Source organism: Pararge aegeria, chromosome 14 (genome assembly GCF_905163445.1).
Source record: "Pararge aegeria chromosome 14, ilParAegt1.1, whole genome shotgun sequence".
Taxonomy (NCBI): Eukaryota; Metazoa; Arthropoda; class Insecta; order Lepidoptera; family Nymphalidae; genus Pararge; species Pararge aegeria.
In genome coordinates this window covers 1,614,773-1,634,492 of record NC_053193.1, presented here as the reverse complement: position 1 = coordinate 1,634,492, position 19,720 = coordinate 1,614,773, and the positions used below count along the sequence as shown (strand labels likewise).

At 37.7% G+C, this 19,720-nt stretch overlaps 1 protein-coding gene across 1 annotated transcript; it reads left to right on the top strand.

Annotated features, from left to right (window-relative positions):
• Positions 1–753: 753 nt before the first annotated feature.
• LOC120629285 (probable cytochrome P450 9f2) lies at positions 754–18,707 on the top strand. The gene is made up of 10 exons (XM_039898184.1): positions 754–1,012; positions 2,396–2,559; positions 2,998–3,114; positions 8,960–9,165; positions 10,185–10,320; positions 11,214–11,297; positions 13,455–13,673; positions 15,574–15,671; positions 17,257–17,425; positions 18,527–18,707. Exons 1-10 carry the CDS (start codon positions 804–806, stop codon positions 18,691–18,693), a joined length of 1,569 nt encoding a protein of 522 aa, XP_039754118.1. The 5' UTR covers positions 754–803; the 3' UTR covers positions 18,694–18,707.
• The last annotated feature ends 1,013 nt before the right edge of the window (positions 18,708–19,720 follow it).

Sequence of the window (19,720 nt, the reverse complement as noted above, 5' to 3'; positions counted from 1 at the left end):
ATAAAAATAGCCGCCGAAATGAGGCGAAAAAAATAATTTTTCATGAGTCGTGCAAATAAACTTAAATCACGTGAATCCCTCCGTGAAAAATTTAAAGAAATAGGTATATTTACAGTAGCCTCACAATATATTTGTAGCAATATAGTATTTATAAGGCAACATACAAAAAGTGGATATAAACAGTCGACTTACAAGAAATGGTCATAAATTATCAGGCAGGCAGGCAGGCATCTGCATATCGTCTGCAAAAGGTACAGAAGTCATTTGTGGGATTGAGTATACGCTTTTATAATATGATTCCTAAGGTAAATTTGAACCAACCAATGCATAAGTTTAAATAATGTGTTAAAACACATTAATTACAGCGAGGTTACTATACAATTGGTGAATTTCTTAATGACAAGGTTGCTTGGAATCATTCGACTCCGCTTTCATCTTTCAAAAGATAGAAAAATTAATTTCTAAAATGTAAAATGTAAATAGTTGATATTGGAAAAGAGCAATCTGCTGAGTTTCTTGCCGGCTCTTCTCAGTGGAATCTGCCTTCCGAACCGGTGGTAGAGTCACTACAAACAGACTGACTTGACGTTACAAAAATTTAACTAAATGTTCTTCAAGGTGATGTGAAGTTTGAGGTCAGGAATTGAAAGTTGCGATTGCAATACCTCGTCATTCGTCCGCCCATCGTTTATAACTTAAAAACTACAACTGCGCAGATATTATCAACTACACAAAACATACACCCCACGGCGATACGACTCGTACCTATTTAGTAGTTAGTATAGCAGTGTCATCCAAACAAAATGATCGTCGAAATTATAGTCTTCCTTTTGACTGCCATCCTTGCGTATTTCCTGTACCTGTACAAATGGGTTCACCACTATTTCGACAAAAGGGGAATAAAGTATTTGCCCGGGGTACCGATTTTTGGAAACATTTTGAACTCCACGTTCCTGAGGAATCATCTGTTTGATGATCTGGATAGGGTGTATCAAGCATTTCCAGGAGAGAGGTGAGTTTTGTTATTCATGTTTTTATCTCTTTGATCATTTCATCATATTACCGGCCCACTAGTGGGTATGGGTCTCCTCTCAGAATGAGACGAGTTCAGGCCGTAGTCCACCACGCGCTGGCCATGATTGGTAGACAGGTTGATAGACTTTGAGTTTAGTTTAGAGTGATTCCTTATGCACACTGCAACAGTATTTCGTAATTCGGTTATACGTTGTATTTGCTGTGCCTAAAGTAAGAAAAATTTAGTCTATGGGAAAACTGACGGTTGCCGCAGGAGTTGTGAAAAACCGTAACTAACGCGGATAAAGTCGCGAGCGACAGCTAGTACAATCATATAAAGCATTAAATTACTGTTAATAATCTAATCTTGTACAGTTATGACCTTTGACATAACTTTTGACATAAACAGTTTAACATTGAAATGTTTTTGTTTTTTTTTTTTATCTAAGCTCCTTAGTATACAAAGTGTAATTAAAAACCAAAATAATACTTCAGAGGCTTCAGAGGACATTATTTACTGTCTCTGAGACTTTTCTGTGAAACCGAAACGCTAATAGTTTTCGAGTAAACCACTGCCATAGTTTTTACTGAAAGAAATCAGATACAGCTCTAACATCACGTGCAAAATTAGAATCATGTAACTCCTGTCACTTTATTAAGTACGCGTCGCTTAGCGTAGGTACTATGTGCGTGTCGGTCTTTTCTCTTCAATAGGGTTGCCATAAGTAAACACTTAGAATGTGTTTAATTAGTTTGTATGGAACAATCAATATGCTTCTTTTGATTTATAGTAGATGATTCCTTAGCTTCAACAATATTTCTAATTCCCTTAAACGTTGTATATGATATCCGGTCCCGGTTGGGTCTATTACAACAGAACTGGTCGCCGTAGTTTTATAATACGAATATAAATAATAAAGACAAGTTAAAGGAAAATTTAAATGAAAAATATGACTAGATAAACGATAGTAAAATAGACTGTATTATTCATCACTCGAAGTGTTGGGCTTATTGTGACCTCTATGTATTTATAATAAAAGATACAACGTCATTACATTCCGTATCAATGCCTAGCATAACATCTGTTCAATTTATTAAATCAAGTACGAAAAAACATTTTCTGCCAAAGTCAACAATCAGTAACTTTCACTAGGACTTCGATATAAAACGCCAAATTCTCCTGCGGATGTACGCCGCACGCGCCGCATACGCACAGCAGCGCCTTTGACAAAATGCGGAACGGGCCAAGACGGCACGGCACAAAGGCGACCGTATCTAAGTGAATGGACTTTACAGCAATTTAGATTTATCTCGAAGCAGGTTGTCAAAATAATGCTCAAATTTCCAAGCATGTTTGAGAATTAGATATTTTCTTTTGCAGATATGTGGGCTACATAGAGGGCACAATGCCGATTCTAATAATACGAGATCCGGAGCTGATAAAGTCCATCACGATTAAGGACTTCGATCACTTTGTGGACCACAAGGAGTTTTTCTCTGAGGAGGTGGAGCCGCTGTTTGGAGGCAGTTTGATTATGATGAAAGGTGGTTTCCTTTTCCGCATCTCAGTTATTTCAGATCATTGAAACAGTTTTTCTTTTTAATAATTACCGGCCCACTACAGAACACAGGTCTCTTCCAAAATTGAAAAAGGTTTAGGCCATAGTCCACCACGCTGGCCCACTGATTGGTGGACGTGGAAGTGAGGTCCCGTGACGTGAATAGAGGAAGATCCATATACGTTCCAAGCGATTAAAAATTGCTTTAAGCGTGAACAAAAACATCGTCTACATGCCAGAGAGTTCTCCATAGAGTTCTCAAAGGCGTATGAAGTATCTATCCGCACTTGGCCAGCGTGTTGTACTACGGTCTCAGTCTTTCTCAATCTGAGGGGAGACCCGTGCTCTGTAGTCGGCCGATAATGGATTGACAATAATGATGATTTCGTAAAGAAATATCAATTTTAATATGCATTATTCGTAGGTGAAAGATGGCACGATATGCGCACTACATTGAGCCCCGCCTTCACCGGCTCAAAGATGAGGAAGATGCTGCCGTTTATGACGGAGATCAGCAGCAACATCGTTAACCATTTGAAAGGTATTTATGATTTTAATGCCGTTTAAGTAGGGTTTTATAGTTTTATAAAGTAGTTTAAAGTTAGAGGAAATTAACGAACTTAGGCTAGTATCAATTCTAAAAAACAAATAATTGTGACAGACGCCCTTACAATCCCTCAAGAAATGTCAGTTTGTGAGCGATTTACACTGCATTACCTCCAAGTGTAGGTAGTAAGCTTATTTAATGATGGTTAGTTCAACCACAGATCACGAGGTCCTAGGTTTGAATCTCTGGGCAGGCTCAGGCTAAAGCGAAAGACAAATATATATTTATTCAAATAGGCACATAGATTGCACTTTTGATGCGTACATTACATCTAAATATGATATGACATAGAAGTGAGTTGATGGCGATAACTAAATTCGTTAACTTGAAACTAAAGCTACGAGGGTTCCAAACGCGCCCTTGTCTAAGAAGCCCACAACGAACTTAGCTGGTCGTTTTATTTTTGTTATCACCATCTCGAGTTGTCATTTAAAACTATCAAAGAAGCAACTGGTATGAGCAATAATTTACATCAAAGCATTTTTATCGTTGACGTAGTCCTTAATACTATAATAGGATTTTTCTAGAAGCTAACGTTTAATATTCAAAAAATTATATTTAAAAATAGCTAGGCTTTTAAAAATAGCTAGACTATTCTAAAAATAGTTAGGTATTGTGATGCTGTTAACGTAATTTACATTACTAACCGGGGTTAGAAAATTAGCGGTGACAACCCCTTGCATCAGAAAACACGTTAAGCTGTCGGTCCCAGTTAGTATCACTAAGTTATCGTTATAGCCCACCAACCCGCATTGGAACAGCGTAGTGGGTCGTAGCTCTGAAAATGCGAGGACGCCTGTGATCAGCAGACGGACGTTAATAGGTTGCGGATGATGATAGACAACCGTTGTGAATTGCTCAAATTGCTCTCTGAGGAACGGGGATGGTCAGCGACACTCCCTTTTCTGGGCTGGTACGCTAAATGCAGTGATAGCCTAGAGGTTAAGGCTCCGGCCTCTCTTTAGAGGGACCAAGTTCGATCTCCGGTACGCACTTCTAACTTCTCGGAGTTATGGACGGTGAACGAAAACATCTACTACTACTAAAAGTTAGCCCTCGACAACCTCACCTGGTCATGCAGTCCAAGATGGTAGAGGGCTAACCTTTTAAGTAGTATTTATTGCAGTTCTTCTAAACACATACCCAAATTACGTTTACTAAGTGGTTTCTACTCGACATCTTACTAGAACGCCAAATCGCTTAGAGGCACGTCTTGGTCTGTAAAGCGTTAACTAGCCACGGCCGAAGCTACCCACCAAATAATAGAGAAGACCCTATTCTGAGAAAAGACCTTTGCCCCGGAGTGGGTTGGTAATGTGTTGATGATGATGACTCTAAATCTCTTTACCGAATGTCTGTCTGTGTCTCATGCTCATTAAATATAATAAAAACAATAATAGCGGTCTGCCCAATTGATATCGCACGCAAGGTCAAACCAACGGACGTTAGTGACATCATTGGCCAATCAAAACCAGTAATCACTGTTAAATGAGAGCAATTTTAGAGTTGTATCCTATACGACATTGTTACATAAATAAATAATAAATAAATATACTACGACAATACACACATCGCCATCCAGCCCCAAAGTAAGCATAGCTTGTGTTATGGGATTGGGTACTAAGATGACTGATGAATAATTATATGAATAATATACATAAATACTTATTTATTATTACTTGAGGGCGTTGGAGGACGTCTTTAAGCTTCTGGAATGGAACGGACTTGGCATCAACATTAACGGCGAGTACATCACTCAACTTCGGTTTGCCGACGATGTAGTCATAATGGCAGAGACTCTGGGAGACCTAAATACGATGCTCGATGGCCTCAGCAGAGCTTCTCAACAGGTTGGCCTACGAATGAACATGAGCAAGACGAAGATTATGTCTAATGCTCATGTTCCGCTTCAACCAGTAATCGTTGAGAACACTGCACTCGAAATTGTTGACGAATACGTATACCTAGGACACACGATCCAGTTAGGTAGGTCCAATTTCGAGAAGGAGGTGAACCGCCGAATCCAACTCGGATGGGCAGCGTTCGGGAAACTCCGTGCCATCTTTTCGTCAGAAATCCCTCAGTGCCTGAAGACGAAAGTCTTCGAACAGTGCGTGTTGCCAGTGATGACCTATGGCTCTGAAACATGGTCGTTAACTATGGGCCTCATAAGAAGGCTTAGAGTCACTCAGCGGGCGATGGAGAGAGCTATGCTCGGAGTATCTCTACGCGATCGAATCAGAAATGTGGAGATTCGTAGAAGAACCAAAGTTACCGACATAGCTCAACGAGTCGCGAAGCTTAAGTGGCAATGGGCCGGGCACATAGTTCGGAGAAAGGATGGACGTTGGGGTCCCAAGGTGCTGGAATGGCAGCCCCGTACTGGTAAGCGCAGCGTTGGTCGACCCCCAACGAGGTGGACAGACGACATTAAGCGCGTCGCAGGTAGCCGTTGGATCCAAGCGGCTCAGAATCATGGAACTTGGAACTCCCTACAAAAGACCATAGGTCTTCCAGCAGTGGACGTCTATCGGTTGATGTGATGATGATGATGATGATGATGAAATACTTATTATATATAGATAAACACCCAGACATTGAAAAACATTAATGTTCATCACACAAACATTGTCCAGTTGTGGGAATCGAACCCACGGCCTTGGCTCAGAAAGCAGGGTCGCTGCCCACTGCGCCAATCGGCCGTCTAAATAATATTAATTTATTTAAATTAAGTTTTGACGAACTCCCTGGCCCTACTGGTGTGGTCTAGTCTGGGAGGCTTCTGCCGTGGCTAGTTACCACGATAACGACAACGGTACGATGCCGCGTAGAAACCGAGGGGGATGCGATACAGCTAAGCTCGCTACCATCTCAAGGGGTCACAGTTATAGAAGAATAGAAAAAAAGTAAATTATATATTTATTACTTGTAAAGACTTTTTTTTACACTGATAAATAAAGACATATACTACGACAATACACACATCGCCATCTAGCACCAAAGTAAGCGTAGCTTGTGTTATAGCTAGCTACTAAGATGGCTCATGATTTATTTTATGAATAGTATACATAAGACAAAAAATACACCGAAAAACGTTCATGTTCATCACAGAAACATTTTCCAGTTGATTGACCGACATTTTAAGTTTCAAAGTTCAAGCTCATCTCAGCGCACATATAAAAAAACGTCATCCCAATTGGTTCAGCCATTTTGAATATAAGCGTCCACGCTAGATGGTAGAGTCAATAAAAACCGAGAGACTTCCAAAATGCTTATATAGGCCTACTTAAAATAAATGAATGTTGAATTTCTAGAGAAAAGCGCCTATAATTATTAATTCAAACGAGTAGATACTACAGAATTAGCATCACTAAAGCTAACTGAAAACATTGAAATTCAACAGAAGTTATTTCGTATAGAAATAAAAGCAGGAATCGCGGTTTATTATCAGCAAAGGAACCTATTGCGAAATTAATCAAACATTGCCAGAAATTGCTTGTAAAGGGTTATCCATGATTCGGTTACGTATAGAATAAGAGCAAGCTACAGATATGATAACAAAAATAATACCCGGTTAAGTTTGTTGTGGGCTCTTCGTAGACCAGGACGCGTTTCGAACCCTCCTAGCTTTAGTTTGAAGTTAACATTAGTATAACATTAGTTTAACCTGTTAAATGTATGAACGCTTCATAAGCGCCTGTAATAAGGTCTACATGAATAAAATATTTTTGAATTTAATATAATATTTTTTACAAAAAATTTAAGTCGGTGCTAAGTAAAATGTAAAGATAACTAGCCCTTTTTCTAGCTACTATAGTGAACGGTATACAATGTACGTACTAATTTATATGTGGTTGTTTTTTTCTTTCACGCTATTTCATGGGTTGCTTTATGTATATGTGCTAACTGCTCATAACCTTATACCGCGGGCAGAGAAGGGTTAGTGGAAACTGTATATTGATCTGCTGTTAGTAAACGGCACCATGGGATGTTGGTATCTTATATGTGCTTTTTAGGATCAGGAATGCCCTTCCAGCTTCCATTTTCCCCAGCACCTACAGTATGAGTACCTTCAAGAGTGAATAGGCATTTTCTAGGCAAGCGCGCTCAACCTTAGACTGCATCATCACTTACCATCAGGTGTGATTGCAGTCAAGCACTCGTCTATAAAATTTAAAAAAAAAAGTTCCTGTGTAATTACACCAGTACCCACGGCCTTAGTACTTCCCTGGACAAGTTGTGTGACAAATAGCTTCTTCTACGTATACTATTAAAACACGCGACGTTAAATATCTGACTTTGAAAAGCAATTTTTTTTTTAATATTTATACGTTTAGTTGCACAAGACGTGCATCTTACATAAATGATATGCGACAGCTAGCTCTTCGCCTAACATAATTTAACGGCGCATAGTAACTTTTAATGGTGTTTAAATCCAATTAAACTTCAAGTGTGAATGTTTATCAAGCGGGATATTATGTGTGTGTGTGCTTTAGGCCCCGGTCCGTTACGACGCAATTATGTTGATGGTTAAACATACACTTGTGTACAAGTCAACACACTGACACGTTTCATTACGTTATTAAGGTTTGATTTGGGTTTTTTAGTATTTTAGTAAAACTAGCGGACCCGCGCGACTTCGTCCGCGAATAAGTCGACTTAAAAAAAAAAAGTCAATTATGCCTATCTACAAAACCACGTCAATCTAAAACTGCGTTGCGCTGATTTTGAAAGACAAATGCGGAAAAAATAGCTAATCTGTAGAAGCTGTTTGCTTTTCCGGGATAAAAAGAAGCCTATGAGCTATGCCAGACTATATTATATGTATCTCTGTCAAATTTTAGCCTAATCAGTTCATTCGTTGTCAACAAATATCCATCCATACATACATACATCCATCCATCGATATATCTATTGTCACAAACTTTCGAATTTATAATATTAGTAGGAAGGTACGCCTGCATTCGATCGTTATCCGACTTGCTGTTATCTGTAAAGAATTAGGTCCTTGATCTCCGACAATATTCATCAGATCGACATTAAAATTAGACAATATATGCTTGGTAGTACACACTGTCGAATAAAAAAAGAATGATTAAAATCGGTACAAATTTAACGGAGATATGAAGTAAAATTGATAAAAAAAATCATCCCATATCCCGGAGGAAACTTATTGTATATCAGGTTAAAAAGTATTCTATATGTTGACCCGAGATATCAGCTACCACTATACCAAATTTAATTTAAATCCTTTCAGTCAGCCACACACACATGTGGCTTAAGGTAGCCACATGTGTGTGTGGTAGTAAGAGGCATCGGGTAGCTGGGTGGAAATTTGTAGGGCGGGTTCCTTGCATGCCCTGCGAAGTAATGTTCTGATTATAGGCAAAGATTTTCCATTTACCATCAGGTGAACCTGCTAGGCCCTTCAATTGTTAGTATTACAAATTGCATGTACTATTTTTACAGTTGCACTCGCAAAATGTATGCGATAATTTTGAAAATATCAGCTTTGAAATAAATTTTAAAATTTTTAATCTTTAAACGGCCTTTAGTTACTGTGTTTTTTGTTAAATTATTGCAATTTTCTTAAGGATTGCCAATATTTTTGAAAAATATTTATAGCCTATGTTACTGCGTGGTAGTTTAGCTTTCTTTTGGTGAAGAAATTGTTAAAATCGGTTTAGTAATTTCGGAGAATATTAGGTACAAAAAAACAAACACAAAAATCTTTTCTCTTATTAAATTGATAATGGTGCTATAAGTAGCTTCTCCATAGGGCGTATCGATGAAGACATCGACGTTGAGGATCTGATTCGTCGCTACACGAGTGACGTCATCGCATCTGCGGCGTTCGGGTTGCAAGTCGATTCGGTGAAGGACAAGGAAAACAAGTTCTACAAGGCAGGCCAGAATCTGTTCAATTTCAACGCCTGGCAACGATTTTTGTTCTTCTTCACTGCAGTGTTCCCTAACTTGTCAAAGGTAAGGTCACAAGGTTTATGTTCTTGAAAAAGTTTATTTGTTGTGTTTTAGGGATGCACTCTATGAATCCTCTCTACATGCTTATTAATGCGTTATGTGTTTGTTTGTATGCTTGTTTATCAAATCAATCAAGTACACTTTATTGTACGCCAAATACAAAGCAGTAAAAACATAATTGAAAGAAAGAAAAGAAACGTAGAATATACTTATAATATATACAATGTATTATAAGTATATATTATATGTAGATAAAGAAGCCAGAAAGGAAAAAAGGAAAAAAAAAGTCAGTGATAAATAAATACACATAATAAAATAGTACGGTCGTAAAAAGCGTTTTTTAAGAAGCTGTTTGAAAATGGGTAAAGACGCACGCCTGTTTTGAACAGGGAGAGGATTCCATAACAGAACAGGAGGTATCTTTAAAATAAGAATTATTATAATTAAGCTTATTTCTCCTTCCTTTACACCCTAACTTTGCTTGGTTGCCAATCAACTTGATTTTTGGCATAGAGTCAGTTGACAGAACGGAGAGTAATATAGGCTTCTTTTTATCCTTGAAAAACAAACGGTTCCCACGATATTTATCAAAAACCGTAATAAAAGCAAACGGGCAACAGCATTAAAATAACATTTTATAACTACCTGTGTGTACCTGTAACCAGGAGTTCATAAAAAGCAAACAGCTCTAAGGAAAGCTCTAAAAAAGCGGTGATAGCCAAGGAGTTTGGGTTTCGGCGTTCCTTTCGGGGGGAACGAGTTCGATTCACGGGACGCACTTAATTTTTCGGTTCTACGTCAGTTTTTTGTTTAGTATTTGGACTTCCCCTGCCTTTTAGAACATTATGGAGAACTCTCATCCGGATTTGTCACGATATTTTCCTACACCGTTGAAACAAGTGGTATTTTAATTCCCCCAATGTCATCGAGCCCCTAACACAAGCTACGCTTACTTAGGCCTAGACGGCTATGTGTGTGTCGTAATATATTTATTTATTTATTACTAAGCTTTTTTTAAACAGAAAATCGGCATCCAGATATTTCCCGCTGAAACAACGGACTTCTTCAACCACCTTGTGTCCAGTACAATGGAACACCGAGAAAAGAACAAAATAGAAAGGCCCGACATGATACAGCTGCTGATGGAGGCTTCCAGAGGTACATTGCTATCAGCACGGCTGGCATGAGTCTCCCGACATATCATGATGAACTAAATATTTTTTTTAAGTGTCTGGGTGTTGATCTGTATATTCTTAGTATTTATGTGTATTTTATTCATAAAAAAAAATATTTATCAGCTATCTTAGTACCCATAACCCAAGCTACGCTTACTTTGGGGCTAGATGGCGATTTATTGTCGTAGTATATTTATTATATAAAATAAATTAAAAATAACTAAATTAGTAGTTGAAAAACTCAATTGACTAGTTTGTTTTCTTAACAAGGCCATAATATTCATAATGATAATTATATTCTAAGGTAGGTGTACAAATAAGTGAAAATATCATTAACTGATTAATCTTTGGGCTGGTATATTTGACTATGGTATACGAGGCTATGGGTTCGATTCCCCGGTTGAGCCTATCAATATAGGGAATGCCAAGAAAATCGCAGTGCCTGCCCGCAGTTACAAAATTGATGCTATTCACCCCAGTGATTTGATGAGCACACTAAGCCGTCGGTCTCTGTAAGTATAACTTACACAGACAGTAATCGCTTAAGACCGTCAAACTGCATTGGAGCAGCGTGCTGGGTCTAAGCTCATCATCTTTGACATACTATGAAAAATTATGGAGGTCATTTTAGCAGTGGAATACTAACAGATTTAGGGTTTTAATGCGAACATTATGGAGAGCTCTCAGGCTGTTTTCCTTCACCGTTGAAGCAAGTGATGTTTTAATTACTCGAAACGCACATAAGTTAGAAAAATTAGAGGTGCGTGCTAAGATTCGAACTCGGGCCGAGTTAGAATCTTAACCCGAAGTCCTAATAACTGGGCTAACACCGCTTAGGCCTAAATACAATTAATTAATTGTGTGTTGTGATAACAGGTGCATTGAAGGCAGACAACGATGCAGGCGATACTACCAGCTCTCCTACTGACGACTCCTTCAAACCGAAAACAGTACAAAGACGTAAGTTATATAGATAAATGATAAATAATCTATTAAATAGTCTATAGGGCTACGCCAACAAGAGCTTTTAAGTTACTCTTATCGCTCTTAACCCTAGCGCATAAGAAAGTCCCTGGTTCGATACCCGGCTGGGCTCACAAGCGTCCACTGCTGAACAAAAGCCTTTCCAAGAGCGCGCCACAACACACGGTCCTCAGCCTTTTTCATCCAGGCGCTTCCAGCCACCTTTTTAAGGTCATCTCGCAGTGTGGGACGTCCTCCAGCACGCTGGAGGACGTCCCACACTGCGCTTACCGATTCGCGGACTCCAGAACACGTCTGCCCCAACGGCCATCTTTCCTACGACAGACATGACCCGCCTACTGCCATTCAACTTCCTTATCCTTTGAGCTATGTGTGACCTTGGTTCTTCCAACATACCTCGCTCCATAGCGCGTTGTGCGACTTTAAATTTGTGGATCAGGTCGCCTGTCAGTGTCCACGTCTCCGTTCCATATTTCATTACAGGCAGGACACATTCGTTAAAGACTTTCGGCTTTAGGCATTGGGGTATGGGCGAATTGAAGACTTGACGCAGTTTACCAAAATTTGGTAGGTAAATTAGGCGAAATTGGGTAATTTATGATTTCGGAAGATTATCTGTCCTTTGGTGGCTTTGGCTGTTGCCAGCTACCACAAGACCGACAAAAACGTGCCGCCAAGCGAATTACCGTTCCGGTATGATGCCAAGTAGAAACCGTAGGTGTGGGTTTACTGTAACTGTCACAACCGGTTAGACAGCTACCATCTTAGACTGCATCATCACTTATCAGGTGTGATTGCAGTCCAGGGCTAACGAAAACGCTAGAGAGTAATAAAAAAAGTATAATCCAATAAACAGGTAACGTTGTGCTGGTGATGCTCCAAGCTGTATAGTTTTCCCTGAGTTAGCGATTTATCACCGAAGTTAAGACTCTTAGAATTGCCTTATACTAACGGAAAGGCTGAGAAATCGTCTTTATTATATAGTGATCATATTATATTTTACACGTCTTAGTTAATTATTATTGGGGACGCAATTTTGAGTATGTTAGTTCGACACACAGAACTCGCTGCCCAGCACAGAATATTCCACTTAGAACCCATGACAAATTTCACGCCGGCCGCCATCTTTTTTTTTCTTTTTATCCGCCTGGTGGCGCTGGCGTTCACATTATAAGTCTTTAGATTACTAGACTAAGGAGTCTAAGTAAGGACTTAACTCCAACATATACGGATAATAAAGTGATTAGTAGGAGCTGTTTGCTTTTGTTTTAATAATGACGATGTGATGATATCATTGTACTACGCTGCAGTTTATCAGGAATGTATAAAACATGGGGCAGTAAACTATTGATATGATTAAGTAATGTATACATTCGCGATTGACTGCACTATGTTTAGAGTGCTAATGTAATCTTTTAATTGTGTGTAATATGCAATAAAACATTACTACCTACCTATTATCTAGAACGTAGGTAATGAATGCAAATAGGCATTTAAAATTAATCAACATCGGATCAACTTATAACATAAGTTCCAAGATTAGATAAATTAACATATGTTTGTAATTTGTGGAAATACAATCAATATTTAAAAAAATGTGCTTTAAAATAGGTTTTTAGGGTCTTCTCTCAAAACGAGGAGGGCTTAGAACGTCGTCCATCACACTGGCCAAGTGCGATCTGTCGATTTCTCATGCCTCTTGAAAACGTTATTGAGAGGCTCTCAGGCAAACAGGTTTCCTCGCCGTTAAAGCAAGTAATATTTAAATTAAACAAACGAACCAAAGTTGGAGGCCTGCCGAACATCAAACTTCGATCGCTCGGAAAAAGGAAGCCGAAGACCTTATAACTAGGCTATCACCGCTTAACACTGACCATCATAATCTTCTTAAAAGGAAAGTTTGATTTCAATATTACCGTAGAAAAAAACGTATTATTCGAAATAACAGTTCTTGTATTGAAAGTTTCCGAATTAATTCCTCAGTCAGGTAAATTAACGATTTTGGAGATAAACCGTATTCTATAAGCATCTCCCGATTGCAAACTATATTTTTTGCAAGAGAGAGAAGAGTATAGGTAATAAACAAACAAACAATGAGACATTTTCGTAAGTATACGTTAACTTTGTCCTCAGAGTGGACTCAAACTGAACTAGCGGGTCAAGTGTTTATTTTCTTCGTCGCCGGTTACGAAAGCTCCGCTACTGCCCTAGTAATGTGCGTCCACGAACTCGCCCTCAATCCTGATATACAGGAGAAATTGTACCAGGAGATCATACGCTTCAAGGAGGAACACGAACAATTAACTTATGAAAATATTTCCACGTTGAAATACTTGGATGGTGTGTTGAACGGTAAGAAAATAAGCAATAAAGTAAAAGTTTTGGCTTCACTGAATTCCTATATTAAGATCGTGATACGACCGTATGTATGTATTATACAACGTTATAATTTGCAATTTTCGCTTCGAAGATCTAAAAAGTACAGTTGAAGTTTTAATCTTATTATATTGAGTACTCGGCACCTTAATTATTACAAAACGTACGAGATTGAATGCTGCAATGGATGTCTTACGAGAAATTAATTATTTTTAGTGGGTAAAAAAGTAAGAAAATTTACATGTTCAATTTTGGAACATAATAAATCAATGTTTGGATCAAGAGTTAAAACAACGCACGTCTGAAAAAGAATTTCGCAAAGCCTTCAAGAAAAATTAGACTAGGAGATCAGAAGGATTGAGGAGGAATGTACGGGAAACTAACTCGCAACAACATATCCTGCCTTTTGGGAAATATATCTGTTTCTAAGTTTAACGTAGGTTGACTTTGAGATCAAACATAAAAAGCGGGAATAAATTTTAAATATTTTTTTCTTTATTAGTTTCTATTCCTGATTATTTTGGTGAACCGAACTTTTAAAGGTTTTCATAATTTCTTAAATTTCAAATACTCTTATACTTTTGTTAATTTATTGAAAGATTTTGATTATATAAGATGCGAAAAGAATGACAACACTTAAAATCTTTAATTTTAAGTGTTGTCATTCTTAATTTTAATAAATCTTTAATTTTAAGTGTTGTCTGTCTTCTGTTTTCAAAGTCAAAGTCAAAGTCGAATATTTTTTTATTCTAATAGGCACACAGACGGCACTTTTGATACGTTGTTTACATACAAAATGTGATATAGTGAGAGTGATGGCGATGACTCCATTCGTAAACTTAAATCCCCGACTTCTAACGTCAACCGGACGTGGGCTCGCACCACGTTCTCGGAAGCGTGCGGATTAATCACCGTCTGTAACCCTTTCACTCCAATCGTCGCCTGAGCCGAGGTTCGGCCTCACATGACGCGCCCTCAGGCCGACGATCCCTTCGCTTCTTCGAGCCCTAGGGTTCAAACTCTTCCTGGCAGAGCCCCATTCCGAGGCTCGCCAACAAGCCCGCGTTACGCTGTTAAAATCATTAGGGTTAATCAGCTACACAAAATCCGAAAAAAAAAAAATAGTAAACTTAAAACTAAAGCTTGAAGACTTGGCTTGTCGAGAAGGCTTTCTACAGTTATAATGAATTCTTGGAAAGTAAAATATTGCGAAGATTGACTTTACTTATTTGATATTATACAATAATATTATAATGAATTTATGAATTCCCTACCTGTTGCCCACGACTTCGTCTGCGTTTGGTTTTGTTTTGTTATGTGGCATTGACATTCAATTGGCATTCAAGTATTCAGTATCGCTAAGCCTTAAATGAGGGGTTTGCTGCTGTCCGCTCAGGAGTTCTGTCCTCTATCTCCAACTACATTCATCAGATCTGCATAAAGTTTTGGCAAAATAAAACACATATTATAACCTCCATAGAACAAAAATAATTATTTCAATCGGTTATAATTTGTCGGAGTTATGGTGTAAAATCGTCAAACACTTTCATCCCCTCTCCCAAAGGAACCGAGCTTAATGTCGGGATAAAAAGTATCCTATAATACTTCTAACACTTCTAAGAATATGTGTACAAAGTTTTATGAGGATCAGTTAAGTAGCTTTTGCGTGAAAGCGTAACAAACAAACTTACATTGGCATTTATAATATTAGCAGGGATAGGGATAGGGATGGGGATAGGGATATACATTTGCATGATATAATTTATTATTTAATAATTACTATGTGACGTATGATATTAATATTTATGAATATATGACTATTTAGTATTGGTTACATAACTTTTAGGTACAAATTATTCGTGAAATTTAATTCCAGAAACGCAGAGGAAATGGGCTGCGGCTCTTATAATGGACAGGGTTTGCAATAAGCCTTATGTACTACCCCCGCCCAGGGAAGGAGGGAAGCCAGTGCACGTAAGTTAGTTTAAGATCCTAGCGCAGGTGACGAACTTATAACAATACGAAAAAAGTCTGGGATCTTATTAGGCAAATTAATTTAAGCTAGTAGCTATAGCCCGCAAAACCTCACTGGAGCAACGAGATAGGTTTTCATCATCATCATCTGGTCATTATCAGAGCATGGGTCTCATCCCACAATGAGAAAGGGTTAAGGCCATATTCCACCATGCTGGCGTAGTGCGGATTGGTGGACTCCACACATCTTTGAGAACATTATGTAGATTCCTCAGGCATGCCGGTTTACTCAAGATGTTTTCCTTCGCGATTGAAACAAATGACATTTAAATAAAAAAAAACTTAGAGGTGCTAGGATTCGAACTCGGCCGCCGGAAAATGAAGTCGAGCTCCTACTATAACCAATATACAATCCGCTATAACCGTTTTGATAGATTTGTAAAATAATATTAGTAGGGTAAGAAAAAATAAATACCAATTATCATAATATATACTAAGGATATTGTACAAGAATAAACATTCGTTAAGAAACTAAACGAAACTCGAAGTAAACTCAAGCATAATAAGAAATTAAAAAGAATTACCATTAGAATTGAAAATGGAAGCTAGAACTTCACTTTAAGACATAATTGTACTGTGTAATTGAATACTTAATTTTCCTATCATTTATTTCATTACATTTTGTTCTTCTAAAGAATGGTACTTATAAATAAAACGCTATTAAAATGAAGTTAAAAAATTCACACCTCCGCGGGCGGGGCTTACCCAAGCAACGGCGACGGTTAGGGCTCCAGAGTGCAATACGTGCCGTTTCAAGGTCTACTGCCTTCTGTATCCGACCTAACAACCATGTGAAAACTTCTATCCTTAATTATTGAATGAATGAATGAATGAGTATACTTTTATTGCACATCACAAACATTTCATAGAACAAAAAGAAAAGTATAACAAAACAACGAATACAATTTGGCGTATTAATATGGTTTTTTGTTGGGTAGGTTTACTAGGTAGGCCTACTTTAAGGTTAAATAGATAGGTTTTAGCTTTTAGGTCTCGTATGTGATGAGTTTAAATGTGTACAAAATGGAAGTGTTTGACTAGTACAATAATGTAAACAACATAGAAAGTCCTGATTTATTTTTTATTTTTAATTTATGCAACGTGTAACCGAATAACGAAATACTGTTGAAGGGTGCATTAGTTATTAGTATATCTCATAAGGAATCACCCCGTGACAATATTATATCAAAAGAAGCAATTTATTAATCTATACTTATAACAACCCTATTGACGATAAAACTCCGACACGCGCATAGTACCTACATTATACAACGCTTACCTAATAAAGTGACAGGACTTGATTTTATTTTGCTTGTGATGTTAGGGCTGTATCTGATTGATTTCAGTAAAAACTATGGCAGTATTTTACTCAAAAACTATTATCGTTTACAGCGGTTTCACAGAGATAGTAAATTATATACCTCTAAATCCTGTAAAGTAATATTTCGGTTTTCATTTACACGTTGTGTATTATTATTTATGTTTCCTGCAACGTGCTATCATTTTTATTATCCAATCTTTCCAGTTAAAGCCAGGTGACATTGTTTACAACCTAGTGAATTCCATTCAAATGGACCCGCAGTATCACCCCAACCCGACCAAGTTTGACCCGGAAAGGTTCAGTGATGAGAACAAGCACAACATGAAACCTTTCACCTATATGCCCTTCGGAATGGGACCTCGGAATTGCATTGGTAACGCAAACATCATTAAAATACTTCTGGACTTCTTCATAGTTTCAAGATAATTAATTTACCTACCGATTTTAAATTATTATTAAAGTGCTTAATAAAAATTCTATAAACCCCCCTAATTTGACCCCGTTGGCGCCTGGCGCAGTGGGCAGCGACCCTGCTTTCTGAGTCCAAGGCCGTGGGTTTGATTCCCACAACTGGAAAATGTTTGTGTGATGAACATAAGTGTTTTCCAGTGTCTGGGAGTTTACCTGTATATTATAAGTATTTATGTATATTATTCATTAAAATTTTCATCAGTCATAGTACCCATAACACAAACTTACTTTGGGGCTTGATGGCGATGTGTGTATTGTCGAAATATATTTATTTATTTATATTTATATTTTATTTTATTAATTGGCTTTATTTTGGCATAGAGTTATTAAAAAGGAGGGAGAGTAACATAAGCTACTTTTTACCCTAGGAAAATAAGCGGTTCAAAATTCAAAAAAATTCAAAATTTCTTTATTCATATAGGCCTATCACAGGCACTTATGAAGCGTTCATACATATTTGTTTACATAATTGTAACGGGATGATTCCCACGGGATCTGTCAACAAACAACTGTAACAAACTCGAACGCAGAATGCTTCCAGCTAGTTTATTAATAAACACAAAATTTAGAACATACGGAATCCTCATCCAGCCATTATTGTATGCACTGCATAGTGCCCAAAAAACAGTGAATGAGTACACAGTGCGCACACACACAACAGTGCGCACGCGCACGTCTCACTTTACGTCGTCTACGTTTAGAACATTAGAGACCATATTCACTCTCACCTGCAAAATTATATGAAGTGACAGTGGCGTGGTTTTCGACCAGGGTATGCATAAAACAGGAAAGTGGCATAAAATCGAAAAATTGCCCTCCTATAAAAAAATTTGGGTAGGTGCTTTTGTGAATGTATGAAGTGCACGCCACTGACTCACCATTTGTTCAAGAAACACTACTAAAGTGGAGTGGTTTTTGATGCTTCAACGTTAGTCGTGTACGCGATTTTTATATGTTCTTAATTCTGAGTTAAAATTTTATATAGAAATGTTATTGTTTGCAGCCTCGAGGTTTGCCCTAATGGAACTGAAAGTCATAATCTTCGATATGGTTTATAACTTTAGGATCGTGAAATGCTCAAAGACCACCGATCCAATTGAGCTGAAACCACACCCCTTTAACATTCAACCCAAAAATGGATCCTGGGTGGGATTGGAACTCAGGGCTTAAGATCTGCTTTGGTGAGAACTTGTATTATTACTTTTTTTACTAAATTATGCTGGATGCCCACCTTGAGCAATGCAATGCCCAACATATGAATGTCACATGAACGAACCCAAACAAATCGCATATCAACGTCCACAGCTGTACAAACACTGCTTTCTGAGTCCAAAGCTGTGGATTCGATTCCCACAACTGGAAAATGTTTGTGTGATGAGCATTAATGTTTTTTAGTGTCTGGGTGTTTATTTGTATATTATTCTCGTAAGTATTTAATTTATGTATGTTATTCATAAAAATATTCGTCAGCTATCTTAGTAGCCATAACACAAGCTACGCTTACTTTGTGGTTAGATGGCGATGTGTGTATTGTCGTATTAGTTATATTTATTTATTACGTTTACTATATATAAAAAAACATTAAACGCAATATTTTTTTCAGGTTCAAGATTTGCTTTGATGGAAGTAAAAGTTGTTCTGTTCTATCTAGCGCTCAATTTTAAGATTCCGAGCGCAAAGACAATGGAGCTCATAATGAAACCCAAAAACGGATGTTAGGTTAAATTGGAACCTTATTAGTTAATTTTATAGTAGATAGATAAATAATTAATAATTTTTTGCCAGTTTTTTCACTAAATACGAACAGGGCAATGCTTAAATAAGTAACGCCTAATTTCAGAAGATTCCTACGCATACATAAACCGTTCACCAATAGTTATCACCTAAGTGTTGGTGATACGCTTTTTCTATAGACGTTGCTTAATAATTATGTATTCGATTCAGGCGTTGCGTAGGTTTAGTGAAAAAGCGCATTCGTAAATTATATATCATAGTGTTTTTACTTAGACTTTGATTAACATCGAACATATATATAAGTTTAAAAGGCAAACCAAAATTAAAGAACCAGTAGGATTAGAACCCCCATGTCTCCGGGTTTCGAGACCAGGACCTAATTAATTCAACGTCCATTTAACAGTGGCATTTTTTGTCCACTCCCTGCGACCAATCAGAGGGCTCTTGCTAAAACATGTCCAGT